A 20,279-nucleotide genomic window follows, 5' to 3' on the forward strand; every position below is an offset into this window, starting at 1 on the left:
ATACAACTATTTGTAAATACAGTGCACATTTCAAATACAATGTTTCAGGATTTAATAATGCACTCATGTAAAATATTTTCTGATGCAATAACGCTTGTTCACACTGCTGTGAAATGTATTTCAATATGTTAAATAAGAGATTGCTGCTACTCAGTAGTGTAGCTAGACTCTTCCAGTATGAGGACTAAGATGCCTCAAGTGTTTTTAGAGACTAGCATTGGCCGTGCTGCTGCTGCTGTAGTTGTCGAGTCATAGAAGGTACAACCTATAATTATAGGATAGTTAGATCTCTTTCACATGAGCAATACGGATTGTGTCGGGATCTGTTCAGGTAAAAACTGATGGTTTTGCAGGCAAGTTCAATCGTTGTTTTCTTCAGTGATTTTATCCGGACGCATGTGAATAAAAACTGAAGGATAACAATCTTCATCTCCCAGCAACCATCAGTGAAAAATGCATGGCATGCAGAGGTCTTCCGTTGTCCATGCAGGCCCCATTCACTTCTTTGGGTCCAGAACAGCGTGAAAAACTCACAATATAGAACATGCTGCGTTTTTTTCCCTAAACACAAAGATGATGCATGTACAATGACGCTCATGTGCACAGAACCTTTGAAATGAATGGATCAGGATTCAGTCTGGATGCTGTCTGTTCATAACACGCATCGCATGTGCAGATTCTTTGTGTCATCAACAACAATATAACTAGATATCTGGAAAGGAGATCAATATGGTGAATGAGCCTATATTGTAATAGGTTAAAGTGGTCTGAAGGTGATCCGCTCTTATAATGAAGTCCTTTGGCTGGGCCCACGTGTGGTTGTAGTGCTGAAAGTAAATCATTTTGCTGCAGTAGGAAGTCCTGTTGACTCTTGACCACTTGTCATTGTGCTCCCAGGGCTGGTCCTCTCTCAGTTGTCAGGATAATATTCTAAACTCATAACATGATGATGAAACGTGAGGTTGTGACCATAGTGGAGTTACAGTACGTTACAGTCCTCACAGTGCTAAGTAGAAAAGTTCTTCCCATAGGCACAGTTCCCAGAACTCTTGCTTGGGATTGTAATTGCAGTTGTAGTTCCCCCCCACTTAAGTCAATGGATTCATGAAAAAAAAAACATAATTAGACAAGTCTGAGACAAAAAGTTGGAATTTTAACGTTTGGACTTTTTTTTACTCAAAGTTTACTAAAAAAGTGACTTGAAGTGGACCCATCACCTCCCCCGACGTGTCTGCTTTAATAACGGCTTTAATTCCCTGTATAATTACAATTCTGCAGCCTCTATTTTTATGATTCTTTGTTATGCTGTTCTTCTATTAGGCCCCTTTCGCACGGGCGAGATTTCCGTGCCGGTGCAATGCGTGTGGTGAACGCATTGCACCCGCACTGAATCCGGACCCATTCATTTCTATGGGGCTGTGCACATGAGCGGTGATTTTCACGCATCACTTGTGCGTTGCGTGAAAATCGCAGCATGTTCTATATTGTGCGTTTTTCACGCAACGCAGGCCCTATAGAAGTGAATGGGGCTGCGTGAAAATCGCAAGCGTCCGCAAGCAAGTGCGGATGAGGTGCGATTTTCACCCATGGTTGCTAGGTGACAATCGGGATGGGGACCCGATCTTTATTATTTTCCATTATGACATTGTTATAAGGGAAAATAATAGAATTCTCAATACAGAATGCTAAGTAAAATGTGGGTTGAGGGGTTAAAAAAAATAAAAAATTAACTCACCTCCTCCTCTTGTAGTTGCCAATCTCTTCTTACTTCTTTAATCATGAGCTGCCGGCTAAATGACCTGTGGTGACGTCACATCACATGGTCCAATCACATGGTCCATCACCGTGGTGATGAACCATGTGATTGGACCATGTGACGAGCTCAGTGATGTCACCACAGGTTCTGAAGAAAAAGCAGAGACCGGCAGCTATGGAGGAGATGAGTTTTTTTTTTTTTTTTAACCCTCAATTGACCTTCTACTATGCATTCTGTATTCAGAATGCTATTATTTTCCCTTATAACCATGTTATACGGGAAAATAATAAAATCTACACTACAACTAACCCAAACCCGAACTTCATTGAAGAAGTTCGGGTCTGGGTACCACATTCAGTTTTTTCTCACGCGCGTGCAAAACGCATTGCACTGGCGCGGAAAAAACTGAACCACGCAGTCAAAACTGACTGCAATTGTGCGCTCACTCGCACGATTTCCCTGCCACGCACCCGCATCCTATCCGGCCCCAATCCGTATTGCCCGTGTGAAAGGGGCCTTAGTCTAGAATGAATTGCTAGCAGTTTGCACTAAAATGTCCAGATGGGTGTTACCAGCTGAAGGCGTACAGTCTGACACTGTCCAATCAGTGCTGACAGCATCAGACTGTGCAGGGACACCCCCCAAACTGGTAACACCCAGATGGACTTTTATTGCAGACTGCTGGCAATTCATTTATACACTTCTGGCAGGAATAATAAAGGAATGACACAACAACAACAACAACAGCAGCAGCAGCAGCAATGTAAGAGTCATAAGAATAGATGCTCCAGAATTATTACATGGAGAATGCAAGAAATTACTAAAACAGACATGTACAATTCTGACAGAATTTGTAATTTTCGTTTTTTTTTCTTAACACGGCTCCAGGAATCTAAAAAGATTCTGAAGTAGAAAGTCAGAATTCTAAAATAAAAAAGTCAAAATGCAGAAAAAAAGGTAGAATTCTCAGACAGAAAGTTAATATTCTAAAATAAGGAGTCAAAAAAAGATATAAAGTCAGGATTCTAACTTTTTATCTCAGAATTATGATTTGTATCTAAAAATTTAACAATTGTTTTCAATTGCCCTTATTCTCCTTCATATTCAGTACAACGTACAATATCCATGAGATAGCCCTAGCATGGTCCATTAAAAAACAAACAAAAAAAAACCCAAAACCAATTACTAGAAATTCCATCTACTTTAATGGATTTTTTCCGCTGTAAAAAACATAATAAATAAAGAGGAGCGAGCTTTTTCTAACGGCGATAGTTGTCACATGTCTGTGCCTTCCTCACGTACGGTAATCCACAATTTTTAATTGTCCACTTGGACTGTAGAGGACTTTGCTATGTTTGCTGGTAAATTTCAGTTTCACCAGATATTATTAAAAAGCTTTTCATCATAATTAACCTTGCAGAATTTCCACCTTTTCTTGTAAGTGCAGAAAAAGATATAGTGCAGGTTCAAGACACACTTAAAGTATCACATTCCCTTTCCTAACATTTTCGGCAGTGAATAGGAAATCATTTCTCAACTCTGGGTGAACTTGGATACAGTCCTGTATCACTCTGATAAGACTTGTCTGGTGACTGGTACAAACTGCACCGTAGAACCAGTGGGGAAAATGAAGTCATATTTCCCCTAGGATGACTCCAGATCCAATAAATATTGATGCGTTCTACCTTGGCATGGAATCTGTTCCTACATGTTTTCTCTTTAGTAGCTCTAATGTAAAAATATAGCTCTAACACCTAGAAGGAAATAGCATTTGCTAATTTTTTTTTCAAGAATTTCACTTCCATTATGCCTTAGAATGGACAAAATATTTCAGATTCTTGGAAACATTCTTCTGTGCTCTTTGCTGTTCTCTGGTGTTTAGTGCATCTTATATGACCTGCTAAAAACAGTGGGGGCAGAGAGATGACCACTAGCTTTAGTACAAAATCAGGCTCATTTGGCTGCTTTCTTAAAGGGGTGTTCCATCGATCCAATACCATTGCCATGCCAGGGTCCTCGCTGCTCTCTACTTTGGGCTCCTGATTTGACACACAGGAATTGTCTGGAAGCACCCTCTCAGTCAATCACTGGTGCTCCACCTAAGCCCAGGACAGAAGGGTCATGTTCTTTTATTTTAAAAATCTTCTTTATTGTATTTTTCAAGTTCTATGATACAATCATAAATACAGAAGAGATAAAACACAACATACAGATAATACATCAATATCAGGAACTTGCAAAACCCCTTTAACTATAGAAGTTCATTGGGTAAAAACTATAAAGAAAAACATTACATGGTGCCCATTGAGACCACCGGGCATCTTAAGTATCACATGGGTGCCAGGAGTTGGACAAATAACCCTTAGCACCCATGTGGTACCACAGTAAACTTTGTGTGTTCACCAAGGACCACCGTCAGCTGTGACTAGATGTAAAGTTTAAGATCATCATGGTCAGTGGTCATTGTTTTATTCGTTTCTGAAACATTTGGAGCTCCTTATTTGAGGACTTTCTTGCCTCCCTATATTTACCGCCTCCTCCCTCACCTCTTAGACTCCCTTAAAAACAGATCAGGGTCCTCTCAGCTCCTGTGCCCCATACTAGATGCCATATCCCAGGTAGCTATGCCTATGATGGATGCATGTGGTCCTCCAGAGTAAGACCCATTCTTTCCATTGGCTCTCCACTCTGGCTAATTGAGGTGGTCCTGATAAGAGGCACCCCCATATTATCTCTGTATGTCCTAATAGCCCATAGGAACAACCGTTGCCTAAACCACACAGCCATTTATTAAAAACCTTTATCGATTATGTTTCAAAAATGTTGAGCAGACTTTATTTCCGAGGTAATTCCAGACCTATTACTTCAAGTGGATGTACAGATAAAGTAAAACATATAAGATGTCAGGGATTACGTATGTTATCATAGTACCAGTGCTCACTGGAGGAAATGGTGGTCTGTAAACATGAGTAGATGTATTTAAGGGGTTTTCTTACAAAACAGATTTATAGCATATCCACAGGATCCCTTGGTACTGCATGAACTGGGTACCAATAATAATATGGGGCACATGAAACTATGGAGGCTGAAAACAGCCAAACTACAACACTGGCTTAAAGGGAATCTGTCAGAAGTTCTTACTGATGGCGCTATATACAATAGCTGATGCGTGAGCAGTATAACATATCAGAGGCAACGGCCCTGCAGCTTTCTTCCTTCTTTTAATCCCCCGAGCACCCAGACTACAAGTTCCTGGTAGGTCCAAGCTGCACGACCATCTCCCCAGCTTTCAATGCTCCCCCTGTCATCTATATAGCGCTGTCTGCAGTTTTGCTGGGTGCACATTACTCACAGAATCCCTTCAATACAGCATGTTTACCAAACCCCCTATGCCAGTTTTCTGGCCTAAAAAAAGTTGCATATTTTGGTGTGAGCTACACTTGCTCAAAAACTGGCACCTTTTAAAGGGTTTGTACCACATTTCTCACTTTTTAAATAAGTGGGCAGTAGTGGATGGTATGGGTAGGGGGTAGGGCGTAGGCGCCCCTAGTGCATTTTTCAGAATTTACACTAGCGCCTCCCCTTGTGGTACATCTGATACCACGGGGTTTTCAGGATTACTATGGTCATTAACTGATAGGCTCACGCTGTTGCTTCCTCATGTACATCCTCCCCATGCTTTCTTTTTAAATCTGGACTCTCCTGACCCGTTTTCACCATGTAAACCAATTCCTCTGGTCTGCTTCCATCCTGTATGTAGCACTTCCAACCAAACCCATGATGCACTTCTTCTTCCTCTGCCACAGCTCCAGCTCCGCCCCTAACAACGCCCAGCTAGTTACATAGACACTCCCCTATCACTGACCCTAACAACACCCAGCTATTTTATAGCTCCACCCACCCAGCTAGTTACATAGACACTCCCCTATCACCTCCCTTAACAACGCCCAGCTATTTTATAGCTCCTCCCACCCAGCTAGTTACATAGACACTCCCCTATCACTGCCCCTAACAATGCCCAGCTAGTATATAGCTCCTCCCACCCAGCTAGTTACATAGACACTCCTCTATAACCTCCCCTAACAGCGCCCAGCTATTTTATAGCTCCTCCCACCCAGCCAGTTATATAGACACTCCCCTATCACCTCCCCTAACAACACCCAGCTATTTTATAGCTCCTCCCACCCAGCTAGTTACATAGACACTCCCCTATCACTGACCCTAACAATGTCCAGCTAGTTTATAGCTCCTCCCACCCAGCTAGTTACATAGACACTCTTCTATCACCTCCCCTAACAACGCCCAGCTATTTTATAGCTCCTCCCACACAGCCAGTTACATAGACACTCCCCTATCACCTCCCCTAACAACACCCAGCTATTTTATAGCTCCTCCCACCCAGCTAGTTACATAGACACTCCCCTATCACTGACCCTAACAATGTCCAGCTAGTTTATAGCTCCTCCCACCCAGCTAGTTACATAGACACTCTTCTATCACCTCCCCTAACAACGCCCAGCTATTTTATAGCTCCTCCCACCCAGCTAGTTACATAGACACTCCCCTATCACCTCCCCTAACAACGCCCAGCTATTTTATAGCTCCTCCCACCCAGCTAGTTACATAGACACTCCCCTATCACCTCCCCTAACAACACCCAGCTAGTTTATTGCTCCTCCCACCCAGCTAGTTACATAGACATTCCCCTATCACTGCCACTAACAGCACCCAGCTAGTTTATAGCTCCTCCCACCCAGCCAGTTACATAGACACTCCCCTATCACCTCCCCTAACAACGCCCAGCTATTTTATAGCTCCTCCCACCCAGCTAGTTACATAGACACTCCCCTATCACCTCCCCTAACAACACCCAGCTAGTTTATTGCTCCTCCCACCCAGCTAGTTACATAGACACTCCTCTATCACTGCCCCTAACACCCAGCTAGTTTATAGCTCCTCCCACCCAGCTACTACATAGACAATCACTGCTCTGCCCATCGACATAATATCACAGGAAATAAGAGCTGCATGGACATGTGACCACAGCCCAGAGCAGAAGATAGGAGCAATAAAGGTAAAAGAAATACATTACAAAATTACAACTTCCTTCATAAAGGTGGAAACCCCCTTTAAGGCTGGCATTAAACCGCTGGTTTCAGTAACTGTGTTTAGAATACTTTCATAGGAAGGAGAATATTGAGTAGAACATTGTAGCAAAATTTGACAAATGTGTTATAGATATTAGTCGCTAACGTTTATTTGTCCTGTCGTTATTACTTTATATATCATTAGTTTATTAATTCATGAATTAATTACTTATGATTAGTAGTAGTACTTTTTTGGGCCAAGTATTGCGCTATCTATACCCTTAGCTTGCAGATGTTGAACCTAGCCCATCGCAGGCCCCTCAGGCAGCGAACAAGCCATCCCAGCTACATGAGTCACACTTCCAGGGCTTGCAGAATGGGGGAGTCGCAGTGTAGATTAAAGCTTCATCCACTGCAGGGGTCAAGAACTCGTCATCCTTACCCTGCGGGCCAAGACAAACTCAGAATGATCTACTACTGAGTTCCTTTAAAGTTCCTCTTTTTCACTTGGACTTGGTTTCCTTTTATTTGTCTCCAAAGTGCATCAATCCAATTCAATCTTTCGACGCATTTTGCGGTAGAGAAGAAATGTACTTCCAATGGTCTGATATAAGATTATTTTTAGACAGCGCTGAATGGAAACTATTTTTTTTAAATACAATAACATAAAGTAGTAAGATGTGGAAGGAAGAAGACTGATAGTTGATCTTGGGTTACCAGTGTCATTGGCTGGAGCATTGGCTGAAGTCCCTTGGGCCCACCAGAGGAAATGATTCTGAGGGCCCACCCTCTGTGTATACAGGACCTTAAGGGCACTGATTTATTACGGGTCCATTACTGTCAGAGCTTGGGCCCAGTAGAGGAACCTCTGGTACTCTGGTAGGCCAGTCCGACCCTGGGCTGGAGCTCTCCATGAGCCCATGGCTGTGTCTGAATTTCCAGCTGGCATAAGACCTGAGATCTTTTGGTCTGTTGAGAAATATAGCCTTTAATAAAACTTTGGGTTAGTGTTAACCACCTCAATTATGTACAGATTCTCCAATGAGTCCTTACCATCTTTCTACTGATTGTACTCAAACATCCCATTGAGGATGGGTACAAGGTGCCTTCAAGGCTAGATCATAGAGGTCAAACAGGACATGTGCTCCACCACATTAGATGTCTAGACATGCACAGCATATCTACAGGAGGATAGTGGACACCCATTCTCACAAGAGGTGGGGTCCCCAAGGTGGAACACCTGTCTTATATTTATGTCATGCTTTGTGGATATACAAAAAATGTCTATTGTATGAAAATCCTACAATATTGATACTATACAGGGTAATGGCGGAGGGTGTGTAGGACTTTTAAGAGTTTTTTTTCGTTTGCATGAATATCCTTTAAACTAATCATTCATAAAGGGAGCTCCTGTAGTCGATTACCTCACTTCTGGTATTTCACAAGGAAGCACCCATTGTTTTTGTTCTGGGCTGTGGTCACATGACCATGTCCTTGCAGCTCCTTATTATTTCCTGTGATGTCATGTCCATGGGCGGGGCAGTCATTCTATGTAAATAGCTGGGTGGAAGGAGCTATAAACCAGCTGGACGTTGTTAGGGACAGTGATAGGGGAGTGTCTATGTAACTAGCTGGGTGGGAGGAGCTATAAACTAGCTGGGTGTTAGGGGTGGTGATAGGGGAGTGTCTATTTAACTAGCTGAGTGGGAGGAGTTATAGATTAGCTGGGTGTTAGGGGCAGTGATAGGGGAGTGTCTATGTAACTAGCTGGGTGGGAGGAGCTATAAACTAGCTGGGTGTTAGGGGTGGTGATAGGGGAGTGTCTATGTAACTAGCTGAGTGGGAGGAGTTATAGATTAGCTGGGTGTTAGGGGCAGTCATAGGGGAGTGTCTATGTAACTAGCTGGTTGGGAGGAGCTATGAACTAGCTGTGTGTTAGGGGTGGTGATAGGGGAGTGTCTATGTAACTAGCTGGGTGGGAGGAGTTATAAACTAGCTGGGCGTTGGTAGGGGAGGTGCTGGAGTTCTGGCAGAGAAAGGAGAAGGGCATCATGGGTTTGGTTGGATACAGCACCAGGAAGTGCTATATACAGGAGGGATTGATTTAAATTGGGAAAATTAGTCCAAATAAATAAAAAAACCATGTACATGAACATAAGTTACATAACTACATGGGCAGATCTGACGATCTGACCCAGAAAGGTTTATATCTCTTGAAATGAACTTTTTGTTCCACAAACGCTCATAGATGGTTCCAACTATTAGAATCAAGCTTTAATTAAAATGGATGAACATGATGCTCCAGAGAACCATCGACACCATATACATGTATAAAATCTATCTATCTATCTATCTATCTATCTATCTATCTATCTATCTATCATCAATAATTTATCTATCTATCTATTTGCCTATCATATCCATCCACCCATGAGACTATTAACAAGACACTTGAGATTAGTGAAATATGGGCAGCAATGTGTAGCTTTATGATGCTAATGGTTTCTGCAGGTTTATATAGCAGTCACCCTTCCAGCTTTGACTTATACGTGTTCCATTCAGAGTCATCATTTGGTTCCAAATTTACAGAACAACACAAATCACTTCATTTATTTCTGTCTATTCTTTTCCAAGATGATCCCAGATAATTGTACTGTTTAACAATGGGTAGCCCAGATCTCCCATTTCATATCAGGCAGTATAGTAAAACTGTCGTCACCTTTACACTGCTGGAGGGTTTCACTTGTCAGGAGCCCAGAACATTCCAAACATTAACTCTCCATGTGCTCCCTAATTTCCACAATCGTATAGCCAGCTACCATATGTGAAGAATAAAAATAGTTTCCCCTAAATAAAAAGTTATTTTTTAAGTTCTAATCTATCTATCTATCTATCTATCTATCTATCTATCTATCTATCTATCTATCTATCTATCTATCTTCTCTGTCTGTTCATAAGTCTATCTATCTGTCTCTGTTGATCTATCAGTCTATCTATCTATTATCTATATATCTGTCTATCTAATCTATCATCTATTCTATCTCTATTATGTATCAGAATAAAATATTATCATGCCATTTAAAATATCTGTTTCAAAATATATCTATATCTACCTATCTCCTGTAATATCTATCTATCTATCTATCTATCTATCTATCTATCTATCTATCTATCTATCTATCTATCTATCTATCTATCTATCCATCCATTAACATAGAAACATAGAAACATAGAATGTGTCGGCAGATAAGAACCATTTGGCCCATCTAGTCTGCCCATTAACGCTATCATTACAATCACTAGCAAAATATTCAAACCCCAATTTAACAAATTAGTATGGCTTTCCAATGACACCTACAATCATGGTTTTAGACATTATCTTCTAATGCAAACCAGTATGTTCTTAAATAAAACTCACAATTTATGATTTGTCAGAAGATATTCCTAAAATAACTGTGAAAATGCTGCATAAGTATTCAACCCCTGTGTCATGAAAGCTCCAAGTATCCAGGTCAGACACAAAATGGTTAATTACATTGACCCTATGTCACGTTCGGGTGTGGGATGGAAACACCACACCGAACATAGGAGGGAAGGGGGAAACAGGGAATACGGCCTGTAAACTAGGGAAAGGAGATGGACACCTCCTAGTAAAACCCTAATCAAAGTCCTGACTAACTACTAGTATGAACAGACCCCAGAGGTAGGTGAGTTCATACACAGGAATACCTAGTGTCCTAACTCACCCTATAGGACCCTGGTACTAAGGTCAGGACTGAGACAACCTGTTCCTCCAAAAGGAAGAACGAACAGGAGTCTCCCTCAGGCCTTAGTACAAATGACAGGGAAATGCAGCACACAAAATAACCCAAACAAAATACAAAAGGGAAAGAAAACACTTAACTTCAAGTGGCTATGGCAGCACCAGAAACTCAGCCGAGATCCACACACCAGCAATCCACAACTCCAACAGAAGCTATAAACCGCATAGCATAGTGGGAGAAACAACTATAAATAGAGAGAGGGTTAAATGACCACAATAGCCACACGTTGGGAAAGAAGATGTGGCAAGCACCAGAAACGTCATTTGATCCAAGCAGAAAACATGTCAGATCAAACCACGTGTTGCCAGTCTCACCGATCTCCTGCCACCTGTCGCTGGAACGTCAGTGACACCCTGACGTGCCATTTACACTTAGCATATGTGGGTGCAATCAGACATTCTCAGGGGATCAGGCTCGCACCTCATAGGGGCCCAATTTATAACACAATAGGGAGCCCCAGCTGTAATGGGCTACTGGGGTGTATTCATTTTTGGCTTATATCAGAAATTGTGATAGGACCTGTGCTTTTAATGATACCAGCAGAGCTTCTATATGGCTGGACCCTCAGTATAATCTCCTCTGGTTATCCCAGTGTGGAAATACCATCCCTATGGAAATACCAGTGAAAACCGCTATGTGCCCAACTTTATGTCTCATTACTGGTCCTTCCCCAATTTAAAGGGCAATTACCAATTAAGCAGACTCTGTGTTTGCTACTTCTGGCGGTTCACGTCCAGTATAGCACAATGATAGGCGACACATATAGATTAATGACAAACTGGAAAAGAATGACATGACTTGTTGAAAAGTGCAGAACATGAAGAAAGAAGAAATATTTCATGTTAATAATGACACGTCAGCTCGGTGCGGGTTTTTAGAAGAAACTCCTGCTGCAAGATCCCGAGCTGGTATTTCTAATAAAAAATAAAAAAACTGGTCTTGAAGATATTAATTACACTCTGCTACAGGAAGAATTTGTGGAATTGCTAAATGTAATGGTACAGACCAGCACGAGACGATGGGGAAACTGCAGGAGAGCCGCTCGTTTAAGAATTGATATGAAGGATATTGTATGAGCTCAATGCCAGGCCAGATGCTGCACCGAGTGGTGTAAGCTGGCCAAACACACTCTGTATAGCCTATAATGGGTATATCAAGGCATGTTACTATAACAGAAGGCCGAGGATATATTTGAAGTGAAATGTATACTTATTCACACTCTTTTCTTTGCAGAAATCACAGGGCCCCAAAGTAAATAGGCTCCACCAAATGTAAATGTTTTTATTAATATTTTATTTATATTATTATTATTATTATTATTTAGATTTTAGGGAAGAGAAATCTCTGTTCTGATCAAAGTGGTTTTCATCAGTTTCATACAGATGACTATCCACCACATTTATTTATGCACTTATATAGCCCTATATTCCACCGCACTTTACAGACATTAGCATCACTCGCTGTCCCCAATGGGGCTCAAAATCTAAGTTCCCTATCAGTATGTCTTTAGAGTGTGAGAGGAAACCCACGCAAACAAGCAAGCATCTCATAATGCTCCTTTGGACTAGTTTCTATTACCCGCCTATGAGTAAGTTAGTAGTACGGTATATCATGGTAGCAGGCTCATTACTAGCCTATATAATGACTCTTGTAGTTGCCCGGTATTCACATTTCAGTGACCCATTCCATGCACAAGTGTGTAAACACTCAGTTCCCGTCTGAAACACGTATACGATCCATGGATTCCCTCCAGAGTTCAAATATTTTAAGTAATGTATTTACACTGTCTGTTTAATAATAACCAAATAACCGGTGAGTTCTCTTGTCATTACTTATAATTGGAGAAAAGGGGGAGACAGATCCTACAAGGAATTCCAAGAATTTTCAAATAAACACAAAGTTACGTCCATAACTTGTTACTGCTTTTTAAAGGAATTATTTCATGTCTTCAATATACCAATGATGAAAACAAAAAACTTTAACATTTCTGGTCATCTATTTTTTTATTTATATTTATTTATTACTTTTACTTTACTACTATGTATTATTTTATTTATATACTTTTTATTTTCCAGCTGCATGAAACATAAAAAAAAAAAAAAATTAACAATGTAACTACTGATGATAATGAAAGACTGACTTTTAGAGCTGAGTATCACACATGTATCAAGGCTAAAATGTAAAATATTTACAGACATGATACATTGTGTGGACCAGTACATAAAAAATTATATTTGTGTTTCCATAATTTTAATAAAAATATATAGCAAATGATGTATCAGCAAATAAAATCACGCAGACATAGAGTCAAATTTTTTTTTCATTTGTATAAGATGAGCCGCATAAATGGGCCTCTGCTTTGGCTCCGGCTTCTGGTTTTATGAGATTCCAGAATATCTTGCTTTAAGGTACTGATGCTCTTGGAGGGTGGAAGGGTGTTACTGATTTTCCTTACAAAGATCCAGCGCCATCCTCAAGGTGAAACAGTACCACCCAAGAGCCCTACCCAGCCATAAAGCACCCTGCTGTCTACTAACAATGGTTTAGTCAAAATCTTAGTCTTAGTTTTTTTTTTTAAAGGGGTTGTCCGGGTTCAGAGCTGAACCCGGACATTCCTCCATTTTCACCCAGGCAGCCCCCCTGACTTGAGCATCAGAGCAGTTCATGCTCCGATGCTCTCCTTTGCCCTGAGCTAAATTGCGCAGGGCAAAGGCATTTTTTGGAGATCCGGTGATGTACCGGGGCTCTCCATTGGGCTTCCAGGAAGCCCGGTGACGTCACCGACACTGATGGGCGGGATTTAGAGCTGCCCTAGCCAGTAAAACGGCTAGGGCAGCGCTAAAGCCCGCCCATCAGAGCCAGTGACATCACCGAACACACTGCTGTGCGGAAGCTTCCCCCCGGCAGTGTGTTATGATAAACAAAAGAGCCTGTGCCCTGCGCGATCTAGCGCAGGGCAAGGGAGCCGCATTGAAGCATGAGATGCTCCGATGCCAACATCAGGGGGGCTGCCTGGGTGAAAATAAGGGTATGTCCGGATTCAGCTCTGAACCCGGACAACCCCTTTAAAGGTCCAGACATTGAGTTGCTTTTTCCTTCTGAAATTGGAGGACTATTTAACATAATCAGTTACCTGTTATGCAGTTTTTGGAATATAGTAACATGGCATCTTAATAATGCTTGTAGCTGTATAACCTGCTGTTAGAACGGGCCCTCCGTATGTGATCTGTGGCAGGGCCACTGTACACCCACCAGTCAACAGAAAGAAGAGGCTGCAGTGTTTGATGGAATACCTGATGCAACAGAGATCCGGTCCATGTGGCCATATTTGGTACTGCCGCTCAGTGCAGGCTCAACCCAATTCAAATGAATGGATCTGAGCTGCAGTACCAAACACAGCGACATGGATGTAAGTAAAGCCGACCCTTTTTTCTCTTGATTGGTAGGAATTTGGGGCACAAGTAACAACATACCACCATGCACCAAATGGTCCTTAGCCCTACCTAATACACAAGTAGCAACATACCGCCATGAACTGAAGGGTCTCTCACCCTACCTAACACACAAGTAGCAACATACCACCATGAACTGAAGGGTCTCTCACCCTACCTAACACACAAGTAGCAACATACCACCATGAACTGAAGGGTGTCTCACCCTACCTAACACACAAGTAGCAACATACCACCATGAACTGAAGGGTCTCTCACCCTACCTAACACACAAGTAACAACATGCCACCATGCACCCAAGGATCCATCGCCCTACCTAACACACAAGTAACAACATGCCACCATGCACCCAAGGATCCATCGCCCTACCTAACGCTCCCCACTTTACAGGTCCAAGTTTTCAGTGAATGGACAGGGTTACAGAGGGTGTGGGTGGGCACCAGGGGGGGTGGATGGACACACAAGAAGCAAATATGTCTCAGGATATTATTTGTCTGTACAGTAACCAGTGTCTCTTGTGTTGGGGTTTTTCCAGTGATAACCTCTACCAGATGACCTCACAGCTGGAATGTATGACATGGAATCAGATGAACCTGGGTACATCACTGAAGAGGTAGGACTCTTCATAGTTTTTTTCCCCTTTGCAGAAATTGTAGAAGCCTGTCCAACAACTGAGCTGCAATACCAAACACAGCCTAAGGACAAGGGTGGTGCTGTGCCCAGGATAGTCATTTGGCATCAATGTCCTTTTTCAATAGGGTCTCATTGTCTATGAAAGTATAAGAGTGTTCATGAAGTGAAATACAACTGTCAAGATTGTAAGACCCGGTGAGGACAGGGACTAATGTGATGACAGTCTCTTCTGTACAGGGCTGTGGTCTATGCTGGTGCTATATAAATGAATAAAACAAATTAAATTAACAAAACTAAAAATACGGCCATGTCATGAGCTGAAACCTTTAAATCCTGAGGCTGAAAACCCAGACAGACCTAATAGTTTGCCTAGCTGTACAGAACTATAAAACCATCAGAGCCAAATCCCATGTAGCATCCAGAGCGGAGGACTCAACTACATTTTGTAAAGGTCCAGAAAGAAAAGTATTAAAGAGCCTTTGTCAGCATGATCAACTCTGTTAAACCAGGCATACTGCCTGGTAGGGTTGATCATGCTGATTAAAACTAGGGCTTTCTTTTTTTATTTTATTTTATATTTTTATTACTATTTCTTTTGTCTGTATGTTATACAGCTGCAGAGATATATTCATTTTATTCATATGCAAATGAGCAATTGGAGCACCAGGCAACAGGGCTGAATACTTGGAGCATTGCTTTTGTAACACCTCTGTGCTCTATGCACTTCCCCTTCCTCTTGATTGACAGGGCTAGCCATCAGCATGCTGAGGGTGGAGCTGTGTCCAAACATGTACATATCATATACAGTACTTACTATAGCCTTACCATGGAGATGTCCCAGGTTTAAATCCCAGGAGAGAGAAATCTAGAATTTTTTTCTTCAGATATTTTATCTCTCTCCTTCATTTAACACATAATAAAAGACTATAGTCTTACTATATTGAGAATAGAGGTTTTCTATGCTTAGAAAGTTAACCTCTTTAAATATGGGTTAACACTGATAACAATAAGAAAAAGGAAAATACTCGTCACCCGTCAGGGGCGTACCTAAAGCATTTGGCACCCGGGGCGAACCCTTTGTTTGGCGCCCCCCCCCCCCCCCCCCCCAAGAAAGTTAAGAAAACATGCACAAACTTTTTTCAATGTTTTCAATAATATTTATTACAAATTTGTAAGCTCTATATCAACTTGAAAAAACTATAACTGTGAAAAATAAATTAACTTGGAAATAAATTAAACTTAAATAATTACTGAACAGCTTTCTAGAAACAAAAAAAACACAGATCCAAAGTGACCACTCAGTCTATTAGGCCGAGGTAATTTGAAAGGATTTACATCCTCTGCCTTCGAGCCTTCATTTTTGCAAATTTATCGATTACTTCATCAAAGCTAATCTGCCTTGCATATTCATGCTCAATGGAAAGTATGGCCAGATTTGTCAACCTTGTCTCACTCATGGTTGAGCGAAAGAAATTTTTTATCAATTTTAATTTGGAAAAACTCCCCCTCCCTCCCCACCTTAATTACAAACCCCTCCCTTAATTACACACACACACATCCCTTAATTACACAATTATTTACTCACATTTTGATGATGCCTCAGGCTCCGTCCGACCGCTGGTAATGGATCCTTCCGCTTCTTTAAAAGATCTGTGAAGGTGGCGCGGCGTCAGCGTCGTGACGTCATGTTGCAATAATCCTTCCACAGAAGCCGGCGCCTGGCGGAGTCGCGTCGCGGTGCAGCAGTGGATGGAGGGGTGACTCCGTCATGGCACCCCCCTTGTGAGTGGCACCCGGGGCGGGCCGCCCCCCCCCGCCCCCCCCCTTGGTACGCCACTGTCACCCGTACATACTACATGGTAAAACACTGGGTAACACTGACATGGAAAAGGACCTAGAATTTTAGTGGACAGCAAACTAAGCTGTAAAAACCAGCTGCTGCCAAGGCCAATAAGATAATGGGTTGCATCAAAAGATGCCTGTGATGAGAACATAGTCCTACTACTTTACAAATCACTGGTCAGACCACACATGGAGGACTGTGTACAGTTCTGGGCTCCTGTGAACAAGGCAGACATAGCAGAGCTGGAGAGGGTTCAGAGGAGGGCAACTAAAGTAATAACTGGAATGGGAGGACTACAGTACCCTGAAAGATTATCAACATTAGGGTTATTTACTTTCGAAAAAAGACGACTGAGGGGAGATCTACTGACTGTATAAATATATCAGGGGTCAGTACAGAGATCTCTCCCATCATCTATTTATCCCCAGGACTGTGACGAGGGGACATCCTCTGCGTCTAGAGGAAAGAAGGTTTCTGCACAAACATAGAAGAGGATTCTTTACGGAAAGAGCAGTGAGACTATGGAACTCTTTGCCTGAGGAGGTGGTGATGGTGAATTCATAAGAGTTCAAGAGGGGCCTGGATGTATTTCTGGAGTGTAATAATATTACAGGCTATAGCTACTAGAGAGGGGTCGTTGATCCAGGGAGTTATTCTGATGCCTGATTGGAGTCACAAAGGAATTTTTTCTCCTTAAACTGATGAAAATTGGCTTCTACCTCTTGGGGGGTTTTGTCTTCTTCTAGATGAACTTTGCAGGATAACAGGCTGAACCGGATAGATGGATGTCTTTTATTAGCCTTACAAACTATGTTACTATGTCCAGTTACCTGGGTCTACCATTAGCTGAACACCGATGAGGGTTTTAATGAGGCACATGGGGTTAAAATGAGGTCCACAAGGATCCTAATGAGAGGCACATATGGTTACCTACTATTAATGTGAGGTATACTGTATGTGCTTACAAATTGAATAAACCCACTATAATAGTAATTAATATGATGTATCTCCCAATAGTAACCCCAATGTGCCTACTGCGAGGTACATGGGGACATTAAAGGGTTTGTCCAATTATAAATTTGGCCCGTGCTATTAATGCTGTAGAACCGTTCACCGTTCTCTGCACTGCCGATCCGATCCTCCTCCACTATTTGTATACAAGGCCGCAGCGGTGATGTGCAGGTATACAGCAGTGTGTCCACTCCTATGTTTGGTAGCAGCAAAAATTCAGTTTTACTTTCAATAATTCTTCTTAAGGACTTCAAGGAGGAAATGCACCAACCTTGACCAATATCTGAACTCTAGACATAAAGGATGAAGATGGGAATTTATCTGTAAGGAATGGCTTAATGCATAGAGCACAATAGAAATAATAGAGAGCGTCCGCTCTATAATTAATGAAACGCAGCCCATCTGAAAGTTCACAGGCCATTAGCAACCAAAAATATCTGACCTGAGCATGTTTTCGGGCTGAAGGAATAGAATCTGTATGGATGATGTACAGCCCTGCAGGAAAAGATGAAAGCTCTTGTTCTTTTCTTTAAGTCCAGAGCTACAGAATCTGTGGAAAATCAGCCCTAGACATGGCCTCATCTTCACGATATAGAGCCAACATTTTTATCTGTCTTTGTTTGGCTGAGAGTTAAAATGCACAGTTCAGGCCGTCTAGTATCAGCGGCCATAAACATAAGCCTCATGCATCTGTGATATAGACTTTTCCAAAATTCCCCTTCCTCTTTTTTTACTACATTATACAGTCTTTCTTTATGATATTTTGGATTACTCTACATGTAATTGGAATTTTATTTTCATTTTTTTCTGATTATGGATCACGCAGCATGTTCAATGACTCCTCTCTTATAAAGGTCTCGTGAGGTGGGTTACGTGGTTACTTTTGGTCCTGGGTTTACAGTGCAGCCAAGTAGCTGAGGGCACAACTCTTACCCTTGGGGATTCCACCTGGCAATGGATAGCTCCCACCATGATCAGTGGAGGCATGTCCATCTGTGTAACTATAAGGTATATGTGAAATCCGGGCCAAGAACTCTTGGTAGGACTCCAGAAAGAGTTCCAGATATTTGATGATCGTCAGGAAAGCTGTAAAAAAAAAAAAAGAAGAGCCTTGCTTACCTGTTCAATCCCTTGCTCTGGTGCTCCTGGCGGCATACCTGTATGTTTCTGGCGCTGCAGCGATGGCATGCCCAGCTTTTTTACATGATTGCTGCAGCCAATCATTTGCCTCTTTGGTCACCTGGGATAGTCGGAAATGTCATCGCTGCAGCGCTGGTCTCTTCGAAGTACCCAACTACTTTATGAGGCCAGAGATTGGCTGATCATGTGGAGTCGGTGACATCATTGCTGAGCACCATAAACAAAAACCACCATGACCACTGGAGTACCAGCGCTGGAACATAGGGAGTTTGAACAGTTGAGTAAAGTTTCAACTTGATCACAATTGTTTTTTTTATGTCTTGTTACAAATTCTCCTAAAATGAGTCCCACCCCATCTTATCAATTTCTGTGGTTTGGCAATAAACATTAATAATGACATTTGTAATACCCCAAAATGCCAGTCACTGAATACATATATGTCTATAGGAACCTCGAACCTTGCCATTATTACCTTCTTCAAGTCACTTCCAGAGTTCTTGTCACCACCATGAAGTTGCCAGTCTCTACTAGGGAATGTTAGTTACAATAAGTTGCCTATAATGATCTATACAGAGACTAAAGCACATTGCTTGCCACCTCATCCACTGACTTTTCATTTATTAAGAGGCAGTAATCTTGAAATGGCCCTGATGATGGTGGACCTCTTGACTCTCGAAGAGTCATCCTTTAAAACTCAGGAGAGGAAAAACCCCTAGGAAACCTCTAGAGAACCATGCCTGAAGGACTTCCCTTCCCTCTAGGCAGGAAGGTTAGAAAGTCATGTAAGAGGTAGATACAGCAAAATATTCACTTGTAGTGAATGGATATTACTGGTTAATGTACAATATATACAGGATAAGAACAGAGACCGAACCCGCAATCTGCTTCTTCTTCTTAAAGTGTCTGATTTGAAGCTGGTGGCCACCATTACATTGCATGTGGTGACATCTTCATCTCCAGCTGCTAATTGTCTAGAGTCTAGACTCCAAGACCCCAGTCTGTATTGTATTTGGGTCCAACTTATAGACAAAGACCCCAACACTTGACACGCAGAAGAGAAGGCAATAGTCATGGATACTAGGGATATTCTTATGTGGACACTCCGCACTATAAAAAATAAACAGAAAACACATTAAGTATCAAGAAATAAAAAGTTCACAAATAATCAGCATATCAATCAGTTGATAATGTTATCGATAATATGAAAAACTTTAATCTCTGGAGATATCAACTGCACAGGGGCCAGTTTATATCCTTTCAGAGAACTTGTGTTATTAGGGTTTTGGAAGGCACCGATGTGAACCACTCCTGATCTATGTTCCATGGCCGCATTTATTCACTTCCTACTATTTCTGAGAAAGGAATGAAGATCAGATATCATCTTGTAATAACTCTTGTCTCCTCTATGCAGATTTTTTAGACAGTATATTAGGATTACATTACTAAATGTGTTTTTAAGCTCTGTATATACAAAAGAAGAGAAAGGAGCTGATATCTGTGGTGCTGGGGCTGTTAGTACATCCAGTGATATAC

The 20,279-nt window shown here is 41.7% G+C and overlaps 1 protein-coding gene across 3 annotated transcripts in view; it reads left to right on the forward strand.

Moving 5' to 3' along the window:
• WT1 (WT1 transcription factor) overlaps positions 1 to 20,279 on the forward strand; it is a 52,558-nt gene that overhangs the window by 11,359 nt on the left and 20,920 nt on the right. For 2 of the 3 annotated variants that reach the window (XM_040410199.1, XM_040410200.1), the window contains exon 4: positions 14,655 to 14,732. The exons of the other annotated variant lie outside the window; for it this stretch is intronic. In XM_040410199.1, coding sequence (XP_040266133.1) covers positions 14,655 to 14,732 — 78 coding nt within the window. The remainder of the gene's footprint in view (positions 1 to 14,654; positions 14,733 to 20,279) is intronic. 3 annotated transcript variants of the gene reach the window in all.

This window comes from Bufo bufo, chromosome 10 (genome assembly GCF_905171765.1).
Source record: "Bufo bufo chromosome 10, aBufBuf1.1, whole genome shotgun sequence".
In the NCBI taxonomy this organism is placed as follows: Eukaryota; Metazoa; Chordata; class Amphibia; order Anura; family Bufonidae; genus Bufo; species Bufo bufo.